At 60.3% G+C, this 25,200-nt stretch overlaps 1 protein-coding gene across 3 annotated transcripts; it reads right to left on the reverse strand.

The window, feature by feature from the left end:
- Positions 1-18,823: 18,823 nt before the first annotated feature.
- On the reverse strand, positions 18,824-22,319 carry GFI1B (growth factor independent 1B transcriptional repressor). 3 transcript variants are annotated; one of them, XM_058672808.1, is made up of 6 exons: positions 22,188-22,319; positions 21,726-21,860; positions 21,116-21,387; positions 20,536-20,673; positions 19,583-19,832; positions 18,824-19,465 (listed from the first exon to the last, which is right to left on the reverse strand). In XM_058672808.1, the coding sequence occupies exons 1-6, from the start codon at positions 22,282-22,284 to the stop codon at positions 19,287-19,289; spliced, it is 1,071 nt and encodes a 356-aa protein (XP_058528791.1). In that variant the 5' UTR covers positions 22,285-22,319; the 3' UTR covers positions 18,824-19,286. The 3 variants fall into 3 exon arrangements, with proteins under 3 accessions (XP_058528791.1, XP_004593519.2, XP_004593520.2); XM_004593462.2 differs by having other exon boundaries at positions 21,726-21,863; positions 22,188-22,317; XM_004593463.2 differs by having other exon boundaries at positions 18,825-19,465; positions 19,583-19,748; positions 21,726-21,863; positions 22,188-22,315.
- Between the last annotated feature and the right edge of the window lie 2,881 nt (positions 22,320-25,200).

Genomic DNA, 25,200 nt, shown 5'->3' on the forward strand with positions numbered 1-25,200 from the left:
GCGGGAGGCCGGTGCGAAGGCAGGCGGGCCCCGAGGCCTGGCCCCGCGAGTCTCCGAAGGGCCGCTGGGTTAAAGGGGAGGGGGGCCTAATACCTTAAGCCTCTACCTGCAGCACCGGCATCCCACGGGGGCGCTGGTTCGAGTCCCGGTCCTGCTCCTTGCTGATGGCCTGGGAAAGCAGTAGGGGCCCCTGCCCCCACAGGTGGGAGCCCCTAGCCTAGTCCAGTCCTGCCCGTTTGCAGCCCTTCGTTGGGGTGCGGGGACCCCAGGCGGCGCTTTCATGGGGAACACCCGTGAGCTGGGTTAGCGGGTGCAGCGCTCGCACCCGGGCCTTTGGTTTTGTTTGACGGAAGGCAGCGCTGGGGGAGAGCTCCCCGTGGCCATCCCTCCAGCCCAGGCCCTACCCAGTGGGGTGCGTCCGCGCCGGGAGCTGGGGTCCCACACTGCCTGCGATTCCACAGGCAGTGCGGGTTTTGTTGTTTTGAAGATTGTTATTACTGTTATTACTGGAAAGGCAGAAATACAGACAGAAGGAGGTACGGAGAAAGATCTTGAATTCACTGGTTCACTCCCCAAGTGACCACCATGGCCAGAGCTGCGCTGATCTGAAGCCAGGAACCAGGAGCTTTTCTGGGTCTCCCACGTGGGTGCAGGGTCCCAAGGCTTTGGGCCGTCCTCGACCGCTTTCCCAGGCCACAAGCAGGGAGCTAGATGGGAAGTGGAGCGGCCGGGACTTGAACTGGCGCCCATATGGGATGATCCTGGCGCGTGAAAGGCGAGGATTTAGCCACTAGGCTGTCACACTGGCCCGTGCACTGCGTTTTCGCGCCGGCTGTGCGGGCATCAAGTGGCTGGCGAGTTAGCGGCGCGTTTGCGGTGTGCGGGGCTGGTCCACAGTGAGTGCCTGGCCCACCGGGCGCGTCTTTCCTGGCTGTCTCCCTCCACACACAAACACACCTGGCTGTGGAAGGAAGCGGGTTTTGGACCTGCCAAGCCAACTCCAGACTGCCGGGCACCTTCGCCCCCTCACTTTGCTGGGACCCGTTCTCTTTAGGGAAGCAAGAGGGATCTTTCTAGAATGAGGTCTCACCCCTGCCCACTGCGCCTCCCCAGCCTAGCTGCCTCCTCCCGCAGACGCCTGCTCAGACAGCACGTGGCCTTCCTGGGGCATCCTGACCCTCAGAGTGGGCTGGGTACTAGATACCTTTTATTATTTGGGTCCTGGATGCAGCAGGGCCGTGGGGCCAGCCCTGGAGTACAACTGAAGCCTGCGTGCCAGACTGCAACGCCGCAGGTTCAATCCTGGCTGCCCACTGCTGATCCAGCTCCCTGCTAATGCACCTGTACCCGCGTGGGAGACCCAGATGGAGCTCCAGGTTCCTGTCTGCCAAATATTCAACTCTTAAAATGTACGAATGGGGAAGAAGGCAGGTGTCGTGTTCGCCGCTGGCCACGAGGCGGCAGCAGAGCGCCCACATTGTTCAACACCGCCACCTTGCGGTCGCAGGCGCCCATGACACCCAGGAAAGCAGCCGGGGTTGAGGAGTGGGGCTGGGCTGCTCGGAAAGGACCCGCCTGGCCACGGTCAGCAGGTGCCCGGGGTCAGGGCCGACCTCGCACACCTCACCCACACGCGTGCACCGGGGATTCGTGCACCTGGCGTCCCGTCGTCGGCTGGGGGGCGCTGGCAGCACATGTCGCTGGAGTGAAGTGAAATGGGTGAGTTTTCTAAAACGCCTCTAGTTTCAAAACTGCGTGCATTTCAACAGGGCTTTTCTTTTTCTTTTTCGCAACGCAACCATCTTATCTTACTTCCACATTTCCACACAGCCTGTTTGTGTGTGTTTTAAGATTTATTTATTTGAAGGGCAGAGTTACAGAGACAGAGATCTCCCTAAATGCCAGTTCACTCCCTAAATGGCTGTAGCAGCCGGGGCCGAGCCGGGCATTGCCTGCCGCAGGGTCTGTGACAGCCCCTCAGGCGTGCACTGTGCAGCCACTCCACGCAGAGGCCTCCCAGGTGGGGGTGGCCTCCAGGGTGACACACCCCCACCACCTCCCGTGGTCTGTCACTGCGGCCAAGGCTGGGCCCACCGAGAAGTGTTCCGTCACCAGCGGGCGGGTGGGGGCTGCAGGCGTGAACAGCGAGAGAGGAGTTCAGAACGGCACAGCCCCCTCCCCCGCGCAGCACTAAGCAGCACCCACGGGCTGCGTCCCAGCCCGCATCCAGGAGAGCCTGGGTCCTGGGGACACCCGTGCTTAGAGCAGCGTTAGCACCCCAGGGCAGAGGGTGTCAGCCACCCACAAGGTCCCCGGTTAAACAAAGTGTGGTCCAGGTGTCAAGCAGGGGCCCCGGAGAGCCTGTGTGAGGAGAAGCCACGGATCCCACGATGAGGAACTCCCAGGGTCCTCAGAAACGGAGATGGAGAGCAGAATGCAAAGTCCTGGCCTGGTGGCACAGTGAGTTAGGCCACCATCTGGAGCGCTGCCATCCCACATGGGCACCGGTTCGAGGCCGGGCTACTCCACTTCTCACCCAGTTCCCTGCTGATGAGCCGGAGAAGGCAGAGGAAGATGGCCTAAGTGCGTGGCTATCTGCCACCTGTGAACAAGATAGGATGGCACTCCGGGCTCCTGGTTTTGGCCTGGCCCAGCCCCCACCGTTGTACCCCTTTGGAGGGAGCCAGAGGCACCGTCTCTCTGCCTTCCATCTTTCGTTATCATTTCTCTTCTCGTGGGAAATCAGGATTTGCTCCTGGACCTAACTCTGTCATCTTGATTTTGCAATGCTGTGGGGAAAGAAGGCCCCTGGCACGGAGCAGGTGCAAGCTGCAAGCCCACACAGCTGGGACCTGTGTGCAGAGGTGCTGCCATCCCGCCGGCCATGTGTGTCCCTCAGTGCTGGCTGCATCCCCCATGCTGGGCACTGGGTGGCGCCAGGGCCGACGTCCTGCATGATGGTCCCGCCTCACCCACAGGCCTGACCACCCTCTCTCAAAATGCCCCCGGGTGAGGGGCCCACGACTGTGCAGGGACCACTCGTGCTCTGTCCCCAGCTGTCCTCTCCTTCCCCCCAAGACAAGTCCATTCCCACCTTCCATGTGTATGGCTGGCATATATATACATATATTGGAAAGGCAGATATACAGAGAGGAGGAGAGACAGAGAGGAAGATCTTCCTTCTGATGGTTCACTCCCCAAGCAGCCGCAGCGGCTGGACCTGGGCTAATCTGAAGCCAGGAGCCAAGAGCCTCTTCTGGGTCTCCCACGTGGGTGCAGGGTCCCAAGGCTCTGGGCCATTCTCGACTGCTTTCCCAAGCCACAAACAGGAAGCTGGATGGGAAGCAGGGCTGCCAGGATTAGAACTGGCGCCCATATGGGCTCCTGGCGTGCAAGGCAAGGACTTAGCCACTATGCTATTGCACTGGGCCTGGCTGGCATATATTTTTAAAAAATGTTTATTTATTTTTATTTGAAAGGCAGAGAGAAGGAGAGACAGAGAAAAAGATTTTCCATCCACTGGTTCACTCCCCAGATGGCCACAAGAGCCAGGGCTGACCCGGGCTGAAGATAACAGCTCCGTCCTGGTCTCCATCGTGGGCGACGCCAGCTCTGCCCCTCAGCGGTGGCCCCCCAGGTGTGTCAGCAAGGGCAGAGGTGGATCCCACACACCCTGATTCGGGATGCGGGGTCCCTCACAGCCGCCTGTCCCTGCTGCCCAACACCTGCCCACCTGCCACATGAAGGACAACACACAAGCCCCACCAGTCTCCTGCCGCCCTCAACCCATCCTCACAGTGCCCAGGCCATGGGACGCGAGGCTGCCATGTTGGTGGCAACTCTGCAGAGTGAGCCTGGCTTGGGGAGGGGACACTTATAAAGGGATGACACCAAGCAGGTGGTCACAAGAGCCCAGGCACACACACCCTGCTTGCAGAATTGCCACCGTTGTCCCGCACAGGCAGCCAGCCAGCCAGCCAGCGGGCTCCCTGGGGACAGCTGACTCACGGAAATCCACCCCTGGCAAGTACAAGGTCAAGGGAGAGCTGGCCAGGCCCCCATGAGGACACCAGTTCTGCCCCATTAGTGCCTGCGCTCCACTTCCGCAGTGGCACCCTCCAGCCCCTCCAGGCAAGGCCCCCTGGCTCTGTGCCTTCCAGCTCGCAGTCTGAGCTCATCCCCCCACCTTCTGGTGGTCCTCCTGCTGGCAGGGTGATTCCAGGCATGGGGGCCTCCAGGCGGCCCCTTCCTGGGAGCTGCCCAGCACGCTGCCTCACAGCAAGCAGTTCTACTCCAGCCGCACCCGTGCCCAGGAATGAAGGGGTGACTGCGCGGCCAGGGTGCTTCCTCCTCGCGGCAGGCAGCCGCGCCCTGGGCGCTGGGCCCTCAGGTTGTTTCCAGCCTTCCCCCTCAGCGGGTGTCAGGTGGGTCACAAGCTGTGATTTTGTTACAATTCCTAACCAGCTGCTACATTCCTGAACTCCACACTCCAATCTCTCCCAGCCCCCTCCCCGGGACTTGACCTGGGAGGTGTTGGGGTGGGTGGGTGGGGGGGTCTCTAAGGCACAGGGTAGAAGCTGGGTCACCTGCTGGGGGCAGCCCCCACCCACTTGAGGCTGCCACAACAGTAGCAGGCATTTCTCTCCCCTGAAGTCCGCACTCCGACCCCACCTCCCTCCACCTTGGACCTGCTGTGGCTCCCGCCTGCCTGGGGTGCAAAGTGAGCCCTTGAACAGAGACTCCCCCCACCACCTCCCAGCCACCCCAGGTGTGACTCCTCCCCCTGCCCATCAGTCTCTAACCCGGAGGGACCAGGACCCTGGTCCTCATTCCACCTGCTCCTCTTGTAGCTTAAGGCAACCCCAGCTGCATCCCTTTGGAGAAGCCCCGCCCACTGCACAGCTGCTGCCCCCTGCCCTGGCCGGACAGTCTGGCGTGAAGGTCTCTCTGGCCCTGGTCCTCCCCAGCACCTGGCACAGGGCGAGCCCCAGTCCACCTTTGCTAGGAAGGAAACCATCTCAGTGCAGGCCACCAGGGGATGGCAGGGAGCCCCACAGGGTCGCGGGCTGCAGGTAGAAGTGGGGAAGAATGACTTCAATCATGAAATAATCCAGCGTTAGGCCATGGTCACAGACCCACCTGCAGTGGGGAATGCTGGAAGGGGGGAGCAGGGAGCAGGGAGGGCAGGGAAGGGGCTGGCGAGCTCCCACCTGCTGCCGCTGCCCCAGGCTCAGCCTCTCAGGACTCAGTGTTGTCCTGCAGTAGCCGCAGCACCACACCTGAATTTTCTTTACTTTTTCAAGATTTCTTTACTTATTTGGAAGGCAGAGTGAGAGAGAGAGAGACCGATTTTCTATTGTTCGCTCACTCCCCAATTGGCTTCAAGGGCCAGAGCTAGGCTGGCCTGAGGCCAGAGCCTGGGGCCTCTGCCAGGTCTCCCACATGGGTGCAGGGGCAGTCTTTCTCTGCTTTCCTAGGCGCATCAGTAGGGAGCCAGATAGGAAGTGGAGCAGTCGGGACTTGAACCGATGCCCATATGGAATGTCGACATCACAAGCGACGCCTGACCCACTGCACCAGGACTCTGACTTCCGTAAGTGCTCGGTGTGTGGGTGCTCGTGCCCTCGGGGGGCCTCCCAGCCACTGAGATTGAGGGAGGAGCGCTGTCCCCAAGGGGCGGCTGTCCCTGGCACCCTCGTGCCTACAGTCCAGGGTGTCCACTGGGGCCGCACGGTCTGACATGCTGAGTAGCTGTGGCCCTGGGCAGAGGCCTGGAGTGCACGGCCATGCCCTCCAGTCGCTGTCCACACTCTGGGCACAGGGGCTTGTCCACGACCCTGGAAGGGCTTTCCTTAGCAGATGCTGGGGAAGCAGAGGAGGTCCACCTGGGACCCAAACAGGTTAAGTGACAGTTAGGACCTGGACTTGGGGGCAGGGAGAGGAAGGGAAGCCTACTGCGGGGTGAGTGTGAGGTGTCTTTGGGGCTGTGTGCCGGTGGGGCTGGAATGAAGGAGGGTGAGGATTAGTGGGAGGAGCCAGCACCGTGGCTCTGCCTGCGCCTGCATCCCATGTAGGTCCTGGTTCGAGACCCCACTGCTCCACTTCTCATCCAGCTCCCCGTACCTGGGAAGGTAGCAGAAGGTGGCCCAAGTGCCTGGACCCCCGCGTCCACGTGCGAGACCTATGCTTACGGCTGCCTCGGCTCCGGCTGTTGTGGTTTCCATGGAGTAAACCTCTCTTTATTATTGTAACTCTGCTTTTTCAAATACAAATCAATATATTTTAATACTAATACAGAGCAATGAGTGGGACATTGGGAAAGCTGACTTCTGGGCAAAAGAAGTGGCTCAGAGGCCAGGATTCTGTGGTGTGTAACAGCCGGGACTTGAACTGGCACCCACGTGCGGCTGGTGCTGCGACATTTTGTGGCCTCCCAGGCTGTGCTGAGTGCCGGCCCCGCCTCCACCTGAGGTGCATCAGCTTTCTCTGTCTCCTTGGCTCTCAACTGGGCCAGCTGTACACCGCTGAGCGGCTTTCAGTTTGCAAAATTCCAAAGTGAAGCCACCCACCTTGAGACCTCATCAGGAGTAGATGTCCCCTCCTTGCAATGTGGGGGACCAAGGACCAGAGGAGGGAAGTGATTTGCTGAAGGTCACGCATGGCTGAGGATCCACGAGCTTGGAGTTGGCCGGGGATCCAGATAATACAGCAGGACCCCAAGAGCCACGGCTACCCAAGTCATGCCAGCCATGCCAGCCTCCCACCTGAGCCACGCCAGCTGCCCCAGCAGCCCGAGCCATACCAGGCACCCTGCGGCACGCAGGCAAGCCCGGGAACTCAGGATGCTGTTCAGCTGGATGCTTGGCCTGTGCCCCAACAGGTCCCGCTCAGGCCAGGAGACAGAGAAGAGCCCGGGGCGGCTCCTGCTGGCTACAGCCATCTTACTGCCCGCCTTGTCATATGGGGCCAAAAGCAGAGAAGTGACCTGCTCAAGGTGACTCCTGCCCCTCCCAGGTCTGGGTGTGGGACAAATTGCTCCCTACACCCCCTCCCGGTCTAGGAGGCCAGAGCCAAGCTAGCTGCACCGCCAGCCGGGCCTCCCCAAAAGGGCATTCCTTGCTGGAGAGCAGCACCTCGGCTGCTCCGGAGGGCGGGAGCTGGCACTTCCTCCCCACACGGGGTCCAGGCCCTGCATCTCCGTCCTGCATATGTGCTGGGGTGCAAGTGGGCAGGCAGCTGGAGGCTGGGGGCGGAGGGCATTGGCCGGGCACCTTGCCCCAGAGTGTTCTGAGAAGGCCCCCGCCCTTCTCCTTGCCCCTGGCCAGCCCTGGGTGGGGTGGCCAGGGGCAAGGAGGCCCCGGCTTCCTCTTTGCGCAGTTTGCTGCACGGCCCTGTTGACTGGCCCAGCCCAGCCTGGGTTCCCGCTGGCTTGCAGCGCCCGGCCCGCCACACCTGCAGCCTTGGGTGGGTTATCTAGCCGAGGGGCTTTCAGGCTCGGGCCACAGAGGCCTTATCTCTCTGCCGGGGACCTGCGCTGCAGTTGGGGCTCTGTAATCTGACTTTGTGATTTTTTCCCCCTCTTGTTCGTCCTGCCCCGGCGGGGGAAGATTTGCCGAATCATCGGGGGTGGTGGTTGCAGGGGCTGGGGGCCCGGCAGCTGGAGGGCGGCGATAACTCGGAGGCTGGGCTCGGGGGCACTGGGGGCCCAGCACGGAGGAAACCCTGGGTCTGTGACAGTTTCTAGCTAAGATTGCTGGCTGCTCAGGCCCTAGGCTGGGGAGGCTGGGCCCATTGAGCCTGAACCTGTTTCTAGAAGATTCCAGGGGCATATGGCCACCCCTCATGGGCATCTGTAGCCCCTGACGGTGGCCGTGGAGTCCTCCAGGAAGGCTCCTGATCTCCCATCGGCTCAAGGCCCAAGGGCGTCCCGTGGGTCAGGTGGGAAGTGGACAGGGGCCTCTGCCTTCCATGTGTCCCTGGCTGAGGGACAGGTACAGTCCTGTCTGTCCCAGAGCTGCCTGCTTCCTCCAGGAAGGCGCCCATGACCCCCAGGCCTGGCCACAGTGACCCCTGCACTGGTGACACCTCCCCTCCACCCGCTCAGGTGGGCATTCTCCGGGGTCTTGGTCCCCAGAGTCAGGCCCAGGGGTGCAATGAGTACATTGGGGTGTGAGGAGACAGAAAGTCAGGGACCCCGAGGAGGTGCTGGTGGCAGGCCCTTGTCACTCAGAGCAGACGCAGTGGCGAGAAGCTGGCCTGGCCCTGCCCCGGCCTGTACCTATTCGCTCCAGGGCCCACCAGTTCAGCACAGCCGGTTGCCCAGTCCCTTCCATGGACCAAGGGCCATGGTCATCCTGGGCACAGGTGTGGCTGCTGCAGGGAGCCCAGGCTGCGTGGCCCCAGGCCCTCACCAGACACGCTGATTCCCCTGAGGCCCGTGGGCAACCGCAGCCCAAGGGCAGGGGTGATTGACAACCCTGAGTCAGCGGCCACATCCCCTGCTGCTCCCAAAAGGGGCTTCTGGGGCAGGAAGAGCTGGCCGCGCTAGTCTCCCAGCGCCTTCCTGCTGCCCGCCTGAATGCCGAGATAAGTCCCCAGGGCCAAGGCAGCCGGGATGCGGGCCATCCCCAGAAATCATGTCGGCACGCCGCGCCAAGGAGGGGGGTCTGGGGGCCGCGATAACCCCTCTATTTTTAAGAGATCCGTCGGGGAAGCCCGCAGTCATCCTTTGCAGAAATAGCTCTGAGCTGCTGGGTGCCTGCTGTCAGCAGGGCCGAACGTTCAGTTCATCACGTGACCACAAGGCCCCCTGCCCCCCAGCTCTGCTCCCCAGCCCTGGACGGGGAGCACCCAGGACCTGGGGACCCGACTCAGGTCCCCGGCTCTGAGGTTAGAGCTGCTGGCCATGATAACAAGTGACTGACATTTGCGGCAAACGAGAGGCGCGTCCCAAGCCCTCCACGGCCTGGCCCAAGGCCGAAGGGAACAGGCAGCCCTAGAGGGGTCCAGAGGAGTGCCGCCCACACCAGGCACAGGACGCTTAAGGGGAGGGCAGCTATACCAAGCAGCAGAGGCACCAAGGGAGGAGGGGCTGACAGGTGCAGGTGGCACTTAACCTCTGCCCTCTGCTTCCTCACCAGGAAAGTGGGGTAACATTGAAGCCCCCCCTGAAGTGGGGACCAGAGCTCATGCTGACACCCATGAGTGCCACCTCAGTTTGAGTCCCGGCTGCTCCACTTCCCATCCAGCTCCTGCTTGTGGCCTGGGAAAGCAGTTAGGACGGGCCAAAGCCTTGAGACCCTATACCAGCATGGGAGATCCAGAAGAGGTTCCTGGCTCCTGGCTTCGGATCAGCTCAGCTCTGGCCATTGCGGCCACTTGTGGAGTGAACCAGCAGGTGGAAGATGCTGCATTTCAAAAACATAAAAAATTAAATATATTTTAAAAAGTTTAGTGTCTAAAGTGCTTGTAGCCTCACGTGGCACTTAATAAACTCTCATCAAACATTATAGATTAGCTTTTTTATCAGTAACACCAGGCAAGGTCTAACAGCTAAAATGTATCCAGTGCCAGCTAAACACTTTTAATTGTTTTTATTTGGAAAGCAGAGAGAGTGTGGGCACTTGCATCTACCAGTTTGTTGCTCAGAAGCCTGCCACAGCCAGAGCCTGGCCAGGTTGGAGCTGGGAGCCCAGAACTCCGTCTGGGTCCCCCAGGCAGTGACGGGGTCTCACGAAGCCCGCAGGTGCAGAGCTGGGATGGAGGTGTGGGAACCCTGCACTAAGCCTCTAACCTCATGCCACGTTTCTGCCTTCCCTCTTTTCCCGCCATGTGCTCACAGAGGGAACAGCTGGTGTCCCAGTGTGTGCAACAGGGACATGCGCCCAGTCCCCTGCTCAGGAATGGACCAAAGGCCACCTTGGCACCTGGCCCATGCAAGCTGAATCTAGAGGCTTCTTTTTTAAAATTAGTTTAAATATTTTATGTATTTGAAAGGCAGAGGTGCAGAGAGAGAAAGATCTTCCATCTTCTGGTTTATTCCCTTAAATGGTTGCAAAGGTCATTGCTGGGCCAGACTAACGCCAGGAGCCAGGAACTTCTTCCTGGTCTCCCATGTGGGTGCAGGGTCCCAAGGTCCTGGGCCATCCTCTGCTGCTTTCCCAGGCCATAAGCAGAGAGCTGGACAGGAAGTGGAGCAGCTGGGACATGAACCGGCACCCATGTGGGATGCCAGCATTGTGGGAAAATGAAGCAGTGCCCACATGGGATGCCGGCATTGGGGCACCACGGGTCACATGGGATACTGCTTTGGGGTGCTGGGTTTACTTGCTATTCCACAGGGCCAGCCCCAAATCTAGAGCTTCTAAAGGTTGCAGGCACCACCTTGCCGAGGACTGAGGGCTAGAGGGAAGAAGCCTGCAGTCGCCATGCCCCTCATTGCTTCCAGCATTCCCACCCCCTTCCTGCGTCACTTCCTCTGGCTCTGTTCATCTCCCGCCCCTGGCCTCCACCCAAGCTCCTTGGAAACACCAAATAAATGAAGATTTTTAGCCCATTTGGGCCCCTGCGCAGTGGGCTTGGGCAGGCCTGGGCACCACTACCTCCCCCGCAGGCAGCCTGCCCCCTGTTTGTGCCCTTGGTTGGGCAGAGGGGCCACAAACCCCACCTGGGGTCAGGACCCCACCCCAGCCCTCCATGCCTTTCTTCTTTTGAGTTCTACTTTCATTTATTTATTTATTTATTTATTATTAAAGGTTTTTATTTATTGATCTATAAAAATGTACTTATTTTTATTGGAAAGTCAGATATACAGAGAGAATGAGAGACAGAGAAAAAGATCTTCCATGCTCTGATTCACACCCCAAGTGGCTGCAATGGCTGGCACTGCGCTGATCTGAAGCCAGGAGCCTGGAACCTCTTCCAGGTCTCCCATGTGGGTACAGGATCCCAAGGCTTCGGCCCGTCCTAACAGCTTTCCCAAGCGACAAGCAGGGAGCTGGATGGGAAGTGGAGCAGCCGGGACTCTAACGAGGCAGCTGCCTATGGCATCCTGGCACATGCAAGGCAAGGATTATTTAGCTGCTGACCATTGTGCTGGGGCCTTATTTATCACTCACGTATTTACACGGCAGAGTTCTGTTTGGTGAAGGGAGATGCTGGTCTTCCTTGCCCTGGTTCACTCCCTGCATGGCTGCTGTAGCCCCGTGCTGGGCCAGGCCGGAACCGGCAGCTCTGGCTGGGTCAGGTGCAGGGGCCCACGGCCTTGGGCCTCCCTCTGCTGCTTACCCAGGTGTCTTAGCAGGGAGCTGGATGGGACACGAAGTGGCCGCGACCTAAACCGGCGCCGGCTTTCCACAGTGACTGCACGCCAGCCATCCTCTCGCTCTTGAACAAAGGAACAGCCGCTCGCTTCCACTCAGCTTCCGAGGAAAGTCCAGGGAAAAGTACGGCCAAGGGATTTTCGGATCCATTTCTGCCCCCACCCCCAAAAGAACACCCCATGGCCACCAGCAGGGTCTGCTTCCCTCTGCCAGGGGCTTCACACGCTGGGAGTCAGGCAGTGGGCTCAGGGGCATCGGGGTTCACCCGGCTTCACCCTGGGGTCGCAGAGTGCTTTTGGAGCCTGCAGGCCTGGGATGGTGTTGGCTTCCCCTCTTCCACAGGCACCCCTTCTCCTGGGTCCTGCTCAGCTGCTGGACATATCATGCATGTGTCCCCGCGTGGTCGCAGGCCACTCCAGGGCTCCCTCAGGTGTCACCTGTGTGGACTTTCACCCCAGGACCCCCCCGTATGAGGAAGGCTGCTGGGGAAGGTGGAGAGCTGAAGCTCCCTAGAAGGGAGAGGCTGACCTAAGTCACCCAGGTTGCTTTGTCTCAGGTTGTCAGAACCTTCTAGAATCTGTTCCATGACTTGCACGGTGGTAAATGATGGAATCAGAGGAGGAAGGCTGTGGCCGGCACCTGTTAGGCGGGGCTGCCTCTCCCCCGGGGCATCCCAAGGAAGACCCCGAGACCCTTCCTCCTTGGTTCCTGTTTTCTGGTGAAACGGGTGGAAGCCGGCCTCTCTCTCTCTCTCTCTCTCTCTCTGCATCGCTCACTCTTCCCTCTTTCCCGCGCTGACCCTCCAGAGCCGTGATAACACTTCCAGGCACTATCAGCCCAGGAGAGTGCTCCTGCCGGGCCTGCAGCCGGTTCCCCTCTAACGGTTGGCAGCCGGCTCGGCCTGATAAACTTATCAGGTCAGACCTGTGCGTGGCTAGGTCCAGGCAGGCCTTGCCTTGGATTTCCCTGCCCCTTTCCTGCAGCTCCCAACCCCAGGCCCCCAGGTCCTGAGCGGTTCCGGCTGGCCACCTGTGGAGGAGGGAGGGGCAGCCCCCAGCTCAGGCTGGGAGGAAGAGCAGGGTGTCCTCCAGAGGGCCGCGTGCCCACTGTCTGCTGTGGTCTCCCCTGTTCCCAGGCCAGGAGCTCAGCCCCACCTCAGTGGCCCTGCCCCAGTTCCAAGACGGAGCCTGGGGGTTGGCCACCACCTGCTAGGAGGCGACAGGGGGAGGGGACAGGACAGAAAGGACAGTCCCCACCATGGGGGCCCAAGGGGCCCTTTGAGCGAGGGGTGCCAAGGCAGAGCCCAGGTGACTCCACGGCTAGGGGATTGGCTCCCCGGGCGTGTGAGCTAGCAAGGCTTTCTTTCAATGCCAGCGATAGTGTTATCACACGGAGCCATTGCGAAAGCACGGCACGGCTGCCCCTCGCCCTTGGCCGCCCCGTGGATGCGCTGCCCTCGGCACACAAGTGCACACTTCCTTCCAGGTGTGAGCAGTGCCACCAACAGCGCGGCATTGCCGGGGCGTACTGATTTATAAATCACTTTTGTTTCGTTTGTGAAGTAAACGGCTTCCTCCATCAACGTGTCAATCATGGAAAATGGAACTGAAAGATGAGTGAATTCTGGTGCAAATCTTTGCATCGCTTTGATAAAATAGATTATTTTTAAAGTTTTATTTATTTATTTCTTTACTGGAAAAGCAGATCAGATTTACAAAGAGAAGGAGAGACAAAGATCCTCCATCCACTGGTTCACTCCCCAAGTGGCTGCAATGGCCAGAGCTGAGCCGATCTGAAGCCAGGAGCCTCCTCCAGGTCTCCCACATGGGTGCAGGGTCCCAAGGCTTTGGGCCGTCCTCCACTGCTTTCCCAGGCCACAAGCAGGAAGCTGGATGGGACGTGGAGCAGCCGGGACAGGAACCGGGGCTCACACGGGATGTTAGCACTGCAGGTAGCAACTTTACCTGCTATGCCACAATGCCACACACCTCAATGCCAGCCGCACTTCCTTTCATAGACAACCTTTTCCCCAACCCCCGAAACGGCAGGTGGAGTCTGCCCCCAGCTACTTCAGCAGCTGCTTGTCAGGTCGGGCTTTGGCCAGCACACTTACTGGCCCCTTCGGTGGCTACAGGATGTCCCCCGCACCTCCTCCGTGTCCTTCCTGTCCCTGCCTGCCCCGGCACCCGTTGCTGCTTCTGCCCCGGCCCTCCACGGCGATCCCGGCCTGCTAGCGGCAAGTCTATTTCCCTTCTTATCAGTGATTTCCATGGAAGGTTCACTGGGCACCTCCCAGGCTGCACGCAGGGGCCCTGGGGCTGCCAGGGCCAAGCTGCCCTGCTGGGAGGCATCCAGCTTGGGTGGGCTGGGCAGGGGCAGGGGCTGCGGCTGCAGTGTTAAGCTGGCACTCCTGATGGCACATGTGGATCTGAAAATCCATGCCGGCATTGCTTCCTGCTCCCTGGGTGGCCGACTGGCCTTGTTGTATTCTGTTGAGTCAGTAGACACTCCCTGCCACCATCACCAGCATCCGCGCGAGCGCCCATTCTCCTGGCAATCTCCCCGACCCTCTCGTCTCCTGGCACAAACTCACAGGTTGCCATTTCAACAGATTATTTTGTTGTTGTTGTTGTTGTTAAGATGCATTTATTTTTATTGGAAAGGCAGATTTACAGAAACAAAGAGAGACAGATCTTCCACCTGCTGGTTTCCTCCCTAAATGGCCTCAGTGACTGGAACTGAGCCAATCCAAAGCCAGGAGCTTCTTCTGGGTCTCCCACGCGGGTGGCAGGGTCCCAAGGCTTTGGGCTGTCTTTGACTGCTTTCCCAGGTCACAAGCAGGGAGCTGGATGGGACGTGGAGTAGCCGGGACACGAACTGGCGCCCATATGGGATCCGGCACTTGAAGCGGGAGTATTAGCCTATAGAGCCATTGTGCAGGCCCATTGTAACAGATTCTATGCCCTGGTCTGTCACTGCCAACTACCAACATGACTTTAGGTAAACACCTATTGTTTCTGGGCTCCAGGCCCCTGTGAGGCAAGCAAAAGCCAGGCACAGACGGGCTTCCTGGCACTGGACAGTGCCCCCAGGGGCATGGAGCCTAGGGTCTCGCAGAAAGCCAAGGGTGGTATATGGACAGGCAGCAGGAGAGCAACGCCCCCACCACACCTAGAGTCACCTGCCCAATCCTGGGATGGTGGCTGGGACCCCACCACAAACTCTCACTGGTGTCAGGATGGTCCCTGGCTTGTGGCTGCTGTCTCCTCCAGGCACTGCAGGTTGTGCCTGGGAAGCCACACGAGGGGTGGTAAGCAGCGACGGCTGCTCCTGCAGCACAGGCAAGCTGCCCCCAGGCTGTCCCAGTGGGGCTGTCCTGGCTTGGGGAACAGGCTCAGGGACTCCTGGGAACTGGCCACTTCCACGGCAGCATGCCTGGGGTGGCAGCTCTGTGGCTGTGCTGCAGTAGCGCCTGGCGCCCATGCACAGCTCATGTGGGCATTCACTCGGTGAGGAGCCAGGTCCTGGCAAAGCGCACAGCCCCTGTCTGCCTCTTCCTCCTCCTCCTCTTCCTCCTTGGCCCTCCCCGCCCGCCATACAAGTGGCTGAAATCCTGTTCTGGCTCTGGTTTTGTTGAGCAAACAAAGAACATGCAAAGCAGCTACTAGCCCACGGGTGTTGTGTGTGTGTCTGCCAGCCTGTGTGTGTGTCTGCCAACCTGTCTGTGTGTGTGTCTGCCAGCCTGTGTGTGTTGTGTGTGCCTGCCCATGTGTGTTGTGTGTGTGTGTCTGCCAGCCTGTGTGTGTTGTGTGTGTCTGTCAGCCTGTGTGTGTTGTGTGTGTCTGCCAGCCTGTGTGTGTTGTGTGTGTGTGTCTGCCAGCCTGTGTGTGTGTCTGCCAACCTGTCTGTGTGTGTGTCTGCCAGCCCGTGGGTGTCGTGTGTGTGTCTGCCAGTCCGTGTGTGTTGTGTGTGCCTGCCCATGTGTGTTGTGTGTGTGTGTCTGCCAGCCTGTCTGTGTGTGTGTCTGCCAGCTCGTGGGTGTCGTGTGTGTGTCTGCCAGCCTGTGTGTGTTGTGTGTGTCTGCCAGCCTGTGTGTGTTGTGTGTGTCTGCCAGCCTGTGTGTGTGTCTGCCAACCTGTCTGTGTGTGTGTGTCTGCCAGCCCGTGGGTGTCGTGTGTGTGTCTGCCAGTCCGTGTGTGTTGTGTGTGCCTGCCCATGTGTGTTGTGTGTGTGTGTCTGCCAGCCCGTGGGTGTTGTGTGTGTGTGTCTGCCAGCCTGTGGGTGTTGTGTGTATGTCTGCCAGCCTGCAGGTGTTGTGTGTGTGTCTGCCAGCCCATGTGTGTTGTGTGTGCTAGCCCATGTGTGTTGTGTGTGTGTGTGTCTGCCAGCCTGTGTATGTGTGTGTGTCTGCCAGCCTGTTTGTGTGTGTGTCTGCCAGCCTTTGTGTGTTGTGTGTGTGTCTATGTGTGTTGGGGCAGGGTAAGGGTCCACCCCCATCCCTGTGCCCACCCGCTCACTGTCTTTGACTTGGGAGGTGCAGGGCAGTGCTGCCGCCCTCCCTCCCCCAGGGTGTGATCAGGAGCTCCCCAGGACCACTTCCGGGTCCCCATGGGCATGGCAGGGGTAACAGGCCTTCTCCAGGGCTCTGAAGGGAGCTGCGGAAATGACCAGCCTCCCACTCAGTTCACTGGCCCAGCGTGCACACCTGCTGGGTTTGTGGAGGGGAATTTTGGTGAGAGTCAACAGAGGCTCCAGAGCTGCCCTGGCAAACCCAAGCCGCTGGGCTGAGGGAGGTGGGATTTTCCCTGCCCTGGGATGGCAGGGAAGGGACCTGGGCACCGAGCCTTGGTCTCAAAACCCAGGAGGCCCATGCCGGAGGGGAACCCATAGAGAACACTTTCTGCACCCAGGGGATGGAGGTGGAAACTGAGGCTCCATTCAGAGTCAGATCTGGGAGGGGGCGGTGCTGTGGCGCCAGGCCTCCACCTGCAGTGCCAGCATCCTGTATGGGCACCGGATTGAGTCCAGCTGCTGCCCTTTCGACCACAGTTCCTTGCCCTGTGCCCAGGAAAGCAATAAAAGATAGCCCAAGTGCTTAGGCGCCTGTACCCACTTGAGAGATCCGCGTGGAGTTCCTGGCTGCTGGCAGTGGACTGGCCATTGGGCCATTTGGGGAGAAAACTAGACAATGAGAGACCCGCTGTGCCCGCTCTGTAATCGTTCAACTTGGAAAGGGAAAGGTTCTGATCTGATCTCAGCTGACGCTTGGCTAGGCCGACCAAACTCCCTCTCCCGCCCCCTCTCTCTCCCTCACTTTTTCTGCCTCTGGGGTGTGGACACCCGCATGTCACAGGCTGAGCGCTCCAAGAAGAGTGCCCTAAGGCTCCCCAGCAGTCATCCTCTCAACGACTTATTTATTGAGAGATACAAGTGAAGGTGAGGTCCTGCATCCACCGGTTCACTCTCCAGATGGCTGCAACAGCTGGAGCTGGGCAGGTCAGAAGCCAGGTGCCAGGAGCTCCCTCCAGGTCTCCCACGTGGGTGCCTGGGCCTTCCTCTGCTGCTTTCCCAGGTACATTAGCAGGGAGCTGGATTAGAGGTTGAGTATCCGGGACGCAAGGTGGTGCCCAATTGGGATGCCAATGTCCATGCCAGCCCCTCCAGCTAACTTTTGAAATGATTTACTTGAAAGGGGGAGGGGCCATACCACAAGCCAGGAACTCTATCCAGGACTCTCCCAGGTGCAGCAGAAGTCCCAGGATTTGAGCCCCACTGGCCACCCCCTCACTAGCTTCTCCCGGGAGCTGGGGTGGGGTCTGACATAGGATGCAGGTATTTCAAACGGTGTCTTAGTGGCCACACCAAATACCCACCCGCCCCCTTGCCACTCAACTTGACCCTGGAGTTCCCCAAAGTTGTCTGGCTGGTGTAAATGTGACTAGCTTCAAATCTTAGGGCCTTTGGAGGGCCTAGGAAGACACTGGAGGACACCAGTGTCGCTGGAGGTGATGTCCGGCGTGGGCCTTGCCGTGACGGGGGACACGGATCAGGAGAGTCCCGTTCACTGCTCTGGACAGCAAGGCCAGACGGACACTCAGCATGAGCAGTGAACGGTTTCCGGCTCCGTTCGGACTTCCCACGGCCAGCTGGGCCTTGGTGTCGCCCAGCGATCAAACCCACATTGAACAGGTTGGTTCCCGAGCCCAAGACCAAGTCACGTTACAAAGGGGACTCCCTGTCCATGGTGGGGTTTCCTTCAAAATGCTCCTCTTTTGCTGTCTCCATTCTTGTAGGCTGCCCTCCCAGGGCCTCAGCTGCCAGATCTGTGAAATGGGACAGCGGCACCTAGTCCACCTCCGGGGGCGTGGAGACAGGACCTGGGCTCTGAGCTGCCCAGGGGGGTCCCTGGAGGTGACCCTAAGTCCTATGAGAGGGAAGGGGAGGAGACGGGAGACCCAGGCTGAGGTCGATGGAGAGGAGGAGGAGGGGTGGGCAAGCTGGGGCTGGCAGGTCGCAATCCTTTCTCACAACCTCCAAGGGCCACCCGGGGAGTGTTCCACCTCCCTGTGGATGCGTGTGTGCATGCCAGTGGGTGCCAGTGTGTGTGGGTGCCAGTGTGTGTGTGCATGCCAGTGTGTGTGGGTGTGTGTGCATGCCAGTGGGTGCCAGTGTGTGTGGGTGCCAGTGTGTGTGTGCATGCCAGTGTGTGTGGGTGTGTGTGCATGCCAGTGGGTGCCAATGTGTGTGTGTGTGAACCAGCATGCATCTCAGGATGTGTGTGTAAGAGCAGGTGAAACTGGGCCTGGCGGCGTGGCCTAGCGGCTAAAGTCCTCGCCTTGAAAGCCCTGGGATCCTATATGGGCGCCGGTTCTAATCCCGGCAGCTCCACTTCCCATCCAGCTCCCTGCTTATAACCTGGGAAAGCAGTCGAGGACAGCTCAAAGCTTTGAGACCCTGCACCTGCGTGGGAGACCTGGAGGAGGTTCCTGGTCCCTGCATCGGATTGGCGCTTACCGGCCCGTTGCAGCTCACTTGGGGAGTGAAACATCGGATGGAAGATCTTCCTCTCTGTCTCTCCTCCTCTCTGTATATCCGGCTTTCCAATAATAATAAAATCTTAAAAAAAAAAAAAAGAGCAGGTGAACTGTATGAATGTGAGTGAAGCTGAGCATATGCGTGTGTGTTCAAACAAGTATGAAAGTGTGTGTGGGCGTGCATGTCAGAGGAGGCCTGGCCTGTTGGTGCCCTGAGTTTAGCTCACAGGACACTCCTCCAGGCCCTGGTCCCACAACTGCAAGAGAGGCCACCACGCTCATGGCTGTTTTTGAGGCCGTCCCGTGTTATTCCCACACCGTGGGAGGTGGGCAGAGCCCCAGGTTGGCAGTGGCTCTGTGCTGGATCCCCATGTTGAATCGGGGAAAGACCCCCCTTTGTCTAAAGCTCTCCAGCAGCCCCTCAAATCTGCTGCCGTGCGGCGGCCCCACGGGCAGGTGATGCATCACAGATACTGCTCTCATTTGCAGTATGGGCCTTTATTGATATTTACAGCACCCGAGGGGTGCAGGCTGTGGGTAGCAGCACCTGCCAGCTGCTCCCTGAGCACGGGAACAGGGGCCTGCTGCACAGTGCACAGCCGCCCGGGACAGGGCAGCAGCCCCAGGACGCAGACCCCCCTCACTGGCCGGAGTAGCAGCCAGAAAGGCAGCCGAGATGGCCAGCATGAGGGGAAGCTCCCTGGTGTGTCCTGGGCCTCCTGGCACAGAGGTCCCTGGGGTGTCATGGCTTCTTCCTCTGTTTTGCCAGTAAGGAGGTGCCTGGGCGCACTTGGCCCAGCAGTGCCCAGGCATGGCATCAGCATTGGAGCAGAGAGTGAACGTAGCTCCTCTGAGGTCACTCAGCAAAAGTCCCAGAGAGCTCTACACCAGCTCAAGGGCCTGCTGTGTGGGGGTGGGGAGGAGGGGCCCCTCACTTGAGGCTGTGCTGGCTCTCACGGTGCCGCCGCAAGTCCACCTTCCGCTGGAAGCCCTTGGCGCACAGCTCACAACTGAACGGCTTGAAGCCCGTGTGCTTGCGGCTGTGGGTGATGAGGTTGGAGCTCTGGCTGAAGGCCTTGCCACATACCTGGCACTTGTGTGGTTTCTCACCTGCATGGGATGCGGGAGATGAGGAAAGTGGTGTGGATGACTGGGAGACGCACCTGCCGCTCCCGGCCGCCCAGTGTCCCGGTGGGTGCTCAAAGGCCAGGGCGGTGGCCGCCTCACCCGTGTGGATGTAGGTATGTTTCTTCATGTCCGACTTCTGGTGGAAGCGCTTGCCACAGAACTGGCAGGGGTAGGGGCGCGTGTCCGAGTGGATGAGCAGGTGCGTGGACAGCGTGGACGAGCGCTTGAAGGCTTTGCCGCACATCCGGCACTCGAAGGTGCGCTCCTGCCGGAGGAAACGAGGCGCCGCGGGGTCAGGCGCGGGGAGCACCACGCCGGGCGCCGGACCGGACCCCGCCAGGGGGGTCCCCTGCGGAAGAGGACGCTCCGTTGGGGGTGGCCTTGAGGACCCGGGGTCCCTGCCCCTACCCCACGCCACGCCCAGCCCCATTCCTGCCTCCCAGTGCGGGCCCAGCTGGCCACCAGTGCTATTTTCCTTGTAAATGGCCCAGTATCCCCACTCAGTCAACCTCAGTGTTTGTCGACCGACTGACTGATCTGTGTGTTTTTTAGGCATATCCAGGTCACGAGCCTCAGCCCAGTTGCTTGCTGACACAGGGACAGTGACCAGCAGGTGTACTGCTGGGTTAACCAGAAGCTTCTGCCTTCATGGGGCTTCTGGGAATCATTACAGCCCCTGAGAAACAGTTTTCCCTTCTGTACAATGGAACAGTGCCGACCACAGTGGGTCGGAGTTCGCTCCGTGTCATTCCCTGCCTTTCCCACCCGAACTGCTGCTGCTGTGACTTCTTGGCTGTTGGTGACCCCGCTGGTTTCACATGCCCTCCCTGGAAGGGGTCCCTGCCTCCATGTGTCTAACTGGGTGGGAGGGACCTCCCAGCCAGATCCAAGTGGCTGGCAATGAACGAGTCCCACGCTGAAGCCCAGGGCACAATCTGCCAATGACCCTGGCAGCAGAAGCACCAAGCACTCTGTGGCGTCCAGAGACCCCCCTCTCCACACCTCAGCCATCTGCATCACCCTTGGGGTCAGGGAGGGACCCAGTGGCCCACCTGGGAGTGAACATGCGTGTGCTGCTCCAGGCTCACGGCGTGGCCGAAGGTCTTACCACATACGTCACAGGCGAAGGGCCGTGTGCCGCTGTGGGAGCGCCGGACATGCACCTCGAGCCCGTGGGGGGTGGAGAACACCTACAGGGAGAGGCAGAGTTGACGGGGTGTGGGGCATGTGGAGAGGGGCCCGGCCACTGCCCCACACCCTGGCAGGTCCCCATCTATAAAATGAGGGCTGGGACAGGACGCCTGGAAAGCCCCTCCTCGCCCCATCGGAAGGTGGAGCAGCAGAGGTTGGAAGCCAGGAGGTGGTTGGAGCCAGCTTGAAACACCACTGTGGGTTCTGATGCCTGTGTACTGTGCAACCTTGGGCAAGAGACCTAACCTCTCTGAACCTTAAGCCCTTGGCTTACCCCCTGGAGGTCATGGGTGTAAGGGCTTGGCATGCTGCAGGGCCTGTGGTCAGGGTTCCATGAACAAACACTGAATCCTGCACCCACCAGGGCCCCTAGATCCACAGCGCGAGGCAGGCAGCGGGGGGCATGCAGAGCAGGGCCCGTTTCCCGTCTGTGCCCCTCACCTTGTTGCATTTGACACAGTGGTAGGCATCCATGCCAGGGGAGTAACGGAGGCTGAAGTCCAAGGGTGGCTCAGCACTGGGCACCAGGGGGCTGCCGTACAGGCTGACCGAGTGCTCCAGGAAGGCGGACTGCATGGTGGAGGGGGCCTGCCGGTAGCTGTGGCCATAGGATGAGGCCAGCGTGTCCCAGGAGAGGCTGGGTTTGTAGAAGGGGGGCGAGTCTGAAGGTGGCAAGTCCCGTTCCTGGGCTCTGGACATCACAGGGGTCCTCTCTGTGAAGAGCATGACACAGGCCCTGGGGACTCAGCCACAGGTGTGGCCCCTGCTCTCCACGTGCCATCACCCCTGGAGCCCCTTCCCAGGGACCCCGTCTACTTTCCACCCTGGGGTCTCACTGGGTACCCCTGTTCCTCCAACCTAGAAGCCCCCACTCCACCGCGGTGCCGGTGCACCCACTGCCCGGTGGGTCCTGCTGGCTGCTGCTTCGACCCACCACGCTGAAGCCCTCCCCCGCGTCGGGGGAAGCCGGAGAAGGTGACCGCAGATGAACTTGTCTGTCCTGCCTGACTCCATCCCGGCAAGGGGCACATCCTGGTTTCGAGCTCAGTACCTGGGGCCGCAGGCACCCTGGGCAAGCCCTTCTCGAGCTCCGGCTCTGGTTCCCATTTGAGGCTGGCCCAGTCCAAGTGCTGATTCGGGAACAGCGAGCTGAGAGCAGGGCCATGGCTCATGACCTGGTTCTTGGCTGCTGCAGGCAGACAAGGCAGTCAGACTCACCCGCTTCGGCTCCTGGGGTCTGCTGTGAGCACGGGGGCCCAATGGCTGCTGCTCTGGGGCCGTCTTGGATTGTCCAAGCAGCCTTACCCTGCCCCCGCTCCTCCGTGACCCTCCACGCAGGACCCCCAAGGCCATGGCAGGGTCCCAGCTCCCATCCTCCCGTTAGGCATGCCCTCTGTCATTCATTCAGCAGTTCCTGCTGGCACACTGGGAGCAGAGGCCAGCGCGAGGAGGGATGCCACTGGCCCCCCAAGGACAGGGAGATCCGGAGGAGGTAGGAGGGGCTCTGACTCACCGGGGCTGGGGGTCGGATGCCAGATGGCGTCGTCCTGTGTGCGGGGCTCGTGGTAGGAATGAGCCTTCTTACTCTTGACCAGAAAGGAGCGTGGCATTGTCACGTGCACTGTGCACCTGCTTGGCGGGGGGTGGGAGGGACAGGCAAGGAGATGAGAACGGGCAAGGAGACGCCATGACTTGGCACTCAGCCTCCAAGGTTCAAGTGCTCCCAGAAGCTGTCAATGTGACCCTTAGGGTGGCCTTAAAGTCCAGGTGCTGGTGTCCTTGCAAGAACAGGGCATCTGGGCACACAAGGAGGGAGCCATGTGTGGGCAGAGGCTGGCAGGAGGCAGGGACCACAAGGTCTCCACTAGCCCTGGGCATGCTGGGGCCACTGTCACAGGGCCAGGCCTGGCTTCCATCCACTGGGTCACTCCCCAAATGGCTGCCACAGCTAGGGCTGGCCCAGACTTCGGCCGAGAACTCCATCTGGATCTCACATTCTCAGAGAGCTGGATCTCCAATCGGAGCTACCATGTGCGGCCGGCAAGGCAAGCAGCAGCTTGGCGTGCTGTGCTGCAGCACTGGCCCCTGGACTCCACTTCTAGAAAGCAGCATTGGAGTCCTAGGGACCCAGAAACATTAGAGGCTTGTAGAAGTGCCAGTGGGCTTGCCGGCTGGGCAGTGTGGGGCAGACCCTTAGCCTCTCTGGTCTGCCCTTCTGTGACAGGCTTTCAGGACAGCAGGTGCACTTGGCAGGGCTGCTGTGCCAAGCAGGAGTTGGGGGTGGGCGCTCTCTTGCAGTTGTGCCCACCGGAAGTCCATCTGTAAGCCACGCGCTGCTGCTGCGGAAGAGCCCAGCTGGAGAGGGGCACGGTCTGAGGAGCCCTGGAGGCCCGAGCAGTGGGAGCAGAGCCACAGCCAGCCTTGCTCCATGACCTCAGCCAGTGACTGGTCAGGTGAGGAGCGGGGGAAAAGCAGAGTACCAAATGGGCCAAGGTACCTGCTGTCGCAGCTGGGTAAGGCCGAGGAAGTGGCAGTGCTGGGCTATGCTGACCGGCCATAAGTGTCTACATGTGCTTGTGGCCGGCCGGGAGGCTCCCCCAGGGGCCTGGGAGATGCAGTGAACGGCCAGCCATGTACCTGAAGGCAATCTCCGAGGCCTTCTCGGAGGAGTCCCACCCCCGTCCCCATAGCTGCCGGTTGATAGGGCCACAGGAAGGTGGGAAGGGATCCCGGGCCCCATTGATAAGGCCTGGGCCCAGGAGCGGCACGGAAGGCGGGAGATTAGAAAGAGCTCGGAGCTCTGTCTTGGCATGAAGGGATGTCTTGGGTGACTTTCTGCAGGCGGCCAGCCCCTAACGACACTCCAGAGGTTCCCAACCATCCTAGGCGGGCACACCCTGGCCCAGAGCCCTGCCGTTCCTAGGGGGCAGGAACCCAGCCCCAGCCCTCCTTGTTGGCTGAGGGGGCCGTGGGTGTGCTGAGGGCATCCACAGGCCGGGGGCACAGTTGCTGGCAGCTCTTGATGCTGACCTGCAGTGTGCCTGGCATCGCTCTCCAAGCTTTACAAGAGACACGCTTGGAGGCCTCTGGTGCCATGCCTGAGTCAAGGCCCCCAACTGGGGCTGCTGCCCCCACCCCCACCCACGGGGCAGCCACAGCCTTATCACCCAGGGACACATCTTCCTCCCCCTCCCCCACACGCCGGGGCTCCCCACAGCCCCCCTTCCTTCCATGTTCCAGCTCTCAGCTTGAGGAAAGCCCGGAGCGGGGCTGGCGGGAGGGGCTGGGTTCCCTTCTGTCCTCTTCTTGGGGGCCCTGGCCGTCGAAGGAATGAACACTTACCCGACTCTGAACGTTGTATTAGGAAATCAGCAAGGATCACACACCTGGGCCACAAGGCATGGCTGGCAGAGTTCCCACTCAGACCATGCCAGCACCCACAGGCCTGCCCGCTCCCAGCCCATCTCACAGCGAGAGCCGAGGCTCAAGACCCCTGCCCTACCCGAGCAGCCTGCCCAGTGTGTCCGCTGGGTGCCCAGCACAGGCAGTACCCTTGGTGGGACTTTCTTAGTGGAGGGGGCCAAACCGATGCCACACAGGACAGAGAGGAAAGTCATTTGCTTGAGGTCCCGTGGCATGTCCCTGCTGACAGCACTTCTGGCCAGTGGCCACAGCCAGGCCCATCCATGGTCCTCACGGCACCTGCTGGAATCGGTGGGCAGCACCGGGCGGGGCGGAGGGGAGGCCCAACTCGGGAGTGGAGGGGAGTGGAGGGGGAGTTGACAAGCCCTTTTAGAACCCTGGAAGGTTGCAAGTGGCGGGCAGGGGAGGGACAGGTCCTTCCCCCGTCTCCTCTGTTACCTGGCCAGTGCTCCGGGCACGCCAACCCTGCAGCCAAGCCCCCAAGTTCATCCCTTGGAAGGGCCAAGTGCAACCGGTGCACTTCCCCTTGGCAAGTTAAAAAAAAAAGGCAGCAAAGAAAAACAGGAACCGGTCACCTAAACTGCAGTTAATTAACAACCCCGGGTTTTGATTCACACGGGCCGTTCTGAGAAAGAGCTACGAGCAGAGATTGTAACAGAAGTTGAGGATTTCTTCACAAACGGCCTGATGGTTTCGGGCGTCGGGAAAGCGGCTGCCCTGACTGCACACCCCGCCCCGGCCACGGGCTCTGAATCTCCGCGCGCTGCCCTGCTGGAGGGCACCCAGACAGATGCCAGTGGAGGGCCAGGGTCTTCCAGCCCACTTCGGGGCCGGTTGTGGTCCATGGGCCTGCCATCTTGTGCTACCAGGCGCCTGTGCCCCCTGCGTGATTGAGTCTGATTTCGTGACCTTGGTCTTGGGGGACCCCACCCGCCAGCCGCCTGCACTGCTGTGTTGGGTTTTCCTATCTCTCAAAAGGGACAGTTGGGCTAAGAGATTTCTAAACTTCCCTTTTGCTCTACAATCCCGTATGCAATCTGTTGACCTTTGGGGAGGGGATGACCCACCTGGATGGAGAAACTTGTCACCCCGGTTCCCTTTGG

This window comes from Ochotona princeps, chromosome 14 (assembly GCF_030435755.1).
Source record: "Ochotona princeps isolate mOchPri1 chromosome 14, mOchPri1.hap1, whole genome shotgun sequence".
Taxonomy (NCBI): domain Eukaryota; kingdom Metazoa; phylum Chordata; class Mammalia; order Lagomorpha; family Ochotonidae; genus Ochotona; species Ochotona princeps.